The 5,506-nt window shown below is 39.6% G+C and overlaps 1 protein-coding gene across 1 annotated transcript; it reads right to left on the reverse strand.

Moving 5' to 3' along the window:
- Positions 1-2,631: 2,631 nt before the first annotated feature.
- Positions 2,632-4,148, reverse strand: LOC104963221 (uncharacterized; the record flags this gene model as incomplete). Its single annotated transcript, XM_010791788.1, has 2 exons — positions 2,632-3,270; positions 3,935-4,148. Coding segments are annotated over 2 exons (853 nt in total), but the record flags the coding sequence as incomplete, so codon positions are not given.
- Between the last annotated feature and the right edge of the window lie 1,358 nt (positions 4,149-5,506).

Below are 5,506 nucleotides of genomic sequence, written 5' to 3' on the forward strand. Positions count from 1 at the left end.
CTGCGGCCGTCTGGCAGGCGGTACGGCAGCATCCGGACCGAAACCGCCAGACTCAGAGACAGCTTCTTCCCACAGGCCCTAAGTCTGTTAAGCACTTGCACTTTTGAAAGAACATCCATAACATTCATCTGTTTGCATCTCATTTATCTATATATCATATTCCATTGACTTGTATATAGACTCTTCCTGCACTATTTGATCTGTTTGTCCTATACAGTATATTCATTTTGCTCTGTTGGAGGAGCCTGGGCCTTCAGTGTTTCATTGCCATATCTACACTCTAGCTGCTGTGCACACAACAATAAAACCTTGAATCGTGACTATTAAGGAAAAAGGTTAAGTTATCCGCCTGCATTATAAATAAAATCTATTCATACAAGATTACATAAAAGTCGTGGCAGTGTTTGAACAAAAGGGTTCCACCAAACCAAAATTCTTCCTACATTTTTACACTTTGGGAAGTCATTCCACGGGCCGGTATTGGCCCCCGGGCCGTATGTTTAACACCCCTGGTTTAGATGTTGAACAAATGCTAAATGTCCTGCTTAATTTTAAGTTTGTGGGTGTTAACATCACAGTTCATCGTTACGTAATTAGAAAACATTAGAAGTCATTCTACACAATGGCTAATGTCTGTCTTAGATGCAAACATGTTCTTTTATTAATCAAAACAACAACTTATTTCTAAGACTTAAAGAAGCCCTGCATTCACATTTAGACTCCTAGCTTCCTGAGCCAGTCCCTTGACCCTTAAATCTGGCCCCCCAATACAAAGATTGAATAAGTCTGTTGGATTTGAGGCCCGGTTGTTTGATCCACGCTCTTTGGGGTTTGTTGGGTTCGTCCACCATGAAGAGGAATACTTGTGTTGGCTGATCTTTTGTTTAAATAAGATATCTGATTAATGTATGAAATGTTTGAGGAGGTAACTCATCACTCATTCAATTATTTAATCAAGAAACGATAGGGAACAAACTATTGGCAAACGGCTCACTTCTCAACTTCTACGAGCCAAGTTCAATTGCCAAACTGTGAACTTACCGACTGGGTGGGATAATAACTGGTTCAGAAAGCTCTCGGGTCCATTCCTTAACTGTTACCTCTGATCTTAGATAAGATACAGTCTGGGTCAAACCTCAGCCATTCATTTACATAATGTGCTTCGTCACCAGCCACTGCTCAGTCCTGTTTGCATTTGATTCATTTTTGTATTTTTTATTAATCTATTATGCACTGTATCTGTACTCTGAAAAGTACTTTTATATTATATCATATTTATTAATAATGTTTTTTAACGCTATTGTTAAATGTGCTATAGAAATAAAGTTAGATTGGATTGGATCATCGACAATAAATGAACAAAACGGCGTTCTTGCCGGGACATCGGAAAATTATTCCCTGCGTAAGAGTTGCTTTCTGGTTCCTTTGTTTCGACGCTACAAACCCTTTTCCTTTTACAAACAAATGCTGTGGGTATTGACAAATTGTTATATTTCCACACATATTGTGTTTAATCGGCAGCAGAAGTACCTGGTGTTAGACGCAGTCCGTTGACCCGTAAAAAAAACAACTATGGTAACACTTTATATTAAAGGTGGGGTAGGTAAGAATGGAGAAAGCAGCTCGAGTGCGCTAGAATTTGAAAATACACAGCCGGAGAAAATCTGCCACTTCCTTCAGACTTCCTTACAGAGCCCCTCCCCCAACACACATGACCAATGAGGGCATGAGATACGTTTGTGCACAGATGGAAGGCTGACAGGCAGGTAGGCAGGTAGGCCCCATTAGTTGAGAGTCTTTCCTCAATGACCCTCTAATTAGTGCTTATTTATTGCAAGTAAGGAAGTTGTTGTTTTACATGAGTTTGGGTCTTAATATGCTCTGCTCAATATGGGGTAGTACCATAAGAATAGTAATTCTCTCATAATAACACCTAACAAATATGGTCTATTCTTATGGAACAAGACATGAAACTATAAGTGTTAATTGTGTCTAAATAACTCAAAATGTTGTTTTTCTAACTCAGAATTCCCTATTTTAAAGTGAAGTCTGGTTCATAACCAATAAGCTAGTAGTTTGTCTCTAATACGTTGATTAACAACTAGTTGATGGTGAATAAGTGTACCTTAATATAAAGTGTTACCAAAATTATATTTAAAAACTACTATTTTCTGTACCCTAAATAGTTAATATATTTTACAATCCGTGAGACACATTGCATAACCCTAATGGAGCTACATATTGATTATTTATTTAATTATTTATATACGGTAAATGTATCATTTTTTTTTTGTTATAATTAAAGCAATTCTTCATGCTTTTATTTTTATTATATCTTTATTTTGTTTTGGGAACTGGTGATTATTATATATTGGAGACAGATGGTGGTGGGTTAGCATATGTTTTTTACCATGTTCCTCTGTTGTTCATCGACAATGAACGAACAAAACAACGTTCTTGCCGGGACATTTGATAATTATTCCCCGATAAAGATTCACTTTATTTTCAGTTTTATTCTTTTAACTGGCCGCTACAAACCCTTTTCCCTTTTCCTATTAAAAACCAATGCTGTGGGAATTGACAAATTGTTATATTTCCAGACGTATCGTGTTTAATCTGCAGCAGAAGTACCTGTTGTCAGACGCAGCCTGTTGGCCCGCAGCAGTGGGGAGGTCGTGCGGTCGCTGGCTGGTGAACGTCGGCAGCCGGTCGACAGGATTAGATTCTGCGTTTTGACACGAGGACCACGGACTCAGTGCTCCTGCTCGGTGGTCCTCTGACGTTTCTGTGACCCTATGACCAGAAACCTGTGAGGGGTCAAAGGCCACGTGTGAATGCTGACCGTAGTGAGGTTTCTCTCCTGCAAAGATCACAGAAGAACCTTGCAGAACCATCCTGGTGTTGGATGAAGAATCAGGCTGTCCGTCGTTCTTTGGTCCTCCAGAGACGCCCAGGTTATCCGACTCTCCTTCGGCCAGGAAAAGTGTCTCTTTCTGGGCCTGATCTCCAGCTGGTCCTGGGGAAAGCTCAGCTGTGGATAACTCTCCGTATTCAGGCGATTCGTGAACACTCAGCACTTGTTTGTTTAACGTATCGTCAGCGCCTCCTGTGTGGATCTGCTGGTCTTGTATATATTGGACAGCTGGTGAATCCTGCTGATCTCTTTCTTTAGAAATGTCACACTTTGGTTTGTTGAGAGCAGAGGGGTTTGGCTCGGATGTGGAGTTTTCACAGACGGAGGAAACATGGCATCCACCAATCAGCTCCGACCTGCAGGACACAAACAAGTCAAGACTTTAAGAAGCAATGGGTACGATTTGTAGTGGACATTAAATCAGAACATCTGTTAAACCAGCTAAAGGTTCATGTAGCTGGTTCTATAACATCTCTAAGGGTGGGGAATTGGCCAATGGCAGTTTTGCTTACAATGTTAAAGAGCTAGAGTCTCTCTTGCCACTTCAAGCCTTCAGTAAGGATTGTAAATATTATAAAAGAGTTATGTTTGGTAGTGTAGTTCAGCTAGTGTTGTCATTTAAAGTTGAGGTTAGTTAAGCACATTGCAGACACAAAGGCAACTAATAGTGCTTTAGACACACAGAGAAAGGCAAACAAACTATTCATTAAAGACAGAGAAGAAAGTTCAAAATCCAAATTAGGAATGACAAAAACAGTAGATGCTATTGATAGATAGATAGATGGATAGATACTTTATTGATCCCAATCACAGAAGCAGAAGTATGTTCAGACTTTAAAAGACAATACCTAAAATAATTTAAAAAGTGGAAAAGAGAATAAAAATGATTAAAAAAAAGATATTATCAAACATAAACAATATAACATTTTCTGGATAATTAAAATAAAAAGTGAAAAATACCACATGCAAAGGACCTCTGGAAAGCACGGTGTTTAGTCTGAACGTCCTGTAAAGACTCACCTCTGTCTATTCTGCCTCTCATCGGCATGTGGACGATCGTTCTGGCTTTGTGTCATGGAGTCTCGTTCTTTGTTCAAAGCGGAGATGAAGTCCCGCGGTCTGGAGAGGGTGAAGGCGTTCGATTGGCTCTGACAGGCCGGTGTTTGATCCTCTTTCTCAAACACTTGACCAATCAGCAGAGGATCACAGGGGGCCGACGCTGTCTCCTGGAAGTCTGGAAGAAAACCACAGAGAACGAATAAATAGTACTCGGTTTACACCAAAATGAGATTCTTTTTGAATGAGTTAAAAAAAGGGACAAAATGGGTCGATTGACTCCTTTCCAAATGAAATTGGTTATCGCTCTCTAATGCTGCTTTTTAACTCTGGTTTTATCATTGCACTTCAGCACCTCTTGCAGCATTATATACCTACTTTTAAACTACTTTCTATCTCTTATGAATTGTCTTTTTGTCCGATTGGTTTTGTTCTTGCTGGTTATGTGTAGCTGCCTATGTAAAACACTTTGAATTGCCTTTGCGTTTGAAAGGTACTATATAAATGAACTAACCTTAACCGTGTTACTTATTTTTTATATCTGTTCCTTATTAAGTCTGTCTTTCAAACTGTAAAACCATTTTTTTAAGTTTTTCAGAACAGCAGACAGTTTAAAGGTGGTTTCGTGTTTTTCTACGACCGTTGAGGGGAAATGACTGAGTCTGTCGATGGAGTCTGGTGGCTTTGAGGAGAGCATAAGAATTATTGTTGGTATGATCATTAATTAAAATAATTGTCCTAATCCCCTGTATTTCAAAGTGCTGACATAGCATCACACCACAAAGTCCTAAAACTAAACTATCTATCCTGAGGGTCTGTTTCCATTACTGCAAATCGGATGCATCCAAAAAATGCTGTTAGTCATTCATTATTTTTCCTGGGAACGAATGTGGATCGTTATCTTTTCCAGATGATGCTTTGTCTATTTTTATGTCCATAAAGGAGGGGGAGTAGTTAGTCATGTAGCAGCATGGCTCTTAGTGTGGGAATAGTCATCAGGAACACACACATATTGTAGACCAGGGGGGTCAAACTGAAATACACAGTGGGCCACAATTAAAAAATGGGTACCAGTCGAGGGCCGGACTGGTTCAATGTTTATTGCAGAACGTATTGAAATGAAGTTATTGCACATATTAAACCTGGAACTAACAAAGCTTCAATGATTGCCTATAAAAACAACATTAAACATTAAATAATCAGTTGCATTCATTTCTTATGGCTCTATCTGCAGCTTCTCCAGAGTCATTTCTTATGATTACATTTTCCCACAGGCCAACAACAGCTTCAACAAAACTATTTCCCTCAAAGAGAAAACCAAACATGCCCTGTTGTCGTGAGAGAGAAAGTGGAACATCCATTAAACTCAGTGTGCTGCTCTGTGATGCTAGTTCAAATACTTGGCATCTCATCTTGGGTGCAAGGTCATCAATGTTTGGGCTCAGGCTCTGAGCTGAGGAGACCCTCAGGATGGAGTGAAGGTGTGCGTGCAATATACCGGAGGGCCAGATCTAATAGGAATTAGAAATTACCCTG

Source organism: Notothenia coriiceps, unplaced genomic scaffold, assembly GCF_000735185.1.
Source record: "Notothenia coriiceps isolate Sejong01 unplaced genomic scaffold, NC01 NC01_scaffold00035826, whole genome shotgun sequence".
Taxonomy (NCBI): domain Eukaryota; kingdom Metazoa; phylum Chordata; class Actinopteri; order Perciformes; family Nototheniidae; genus Notothenia; species Notothenia coriiceps.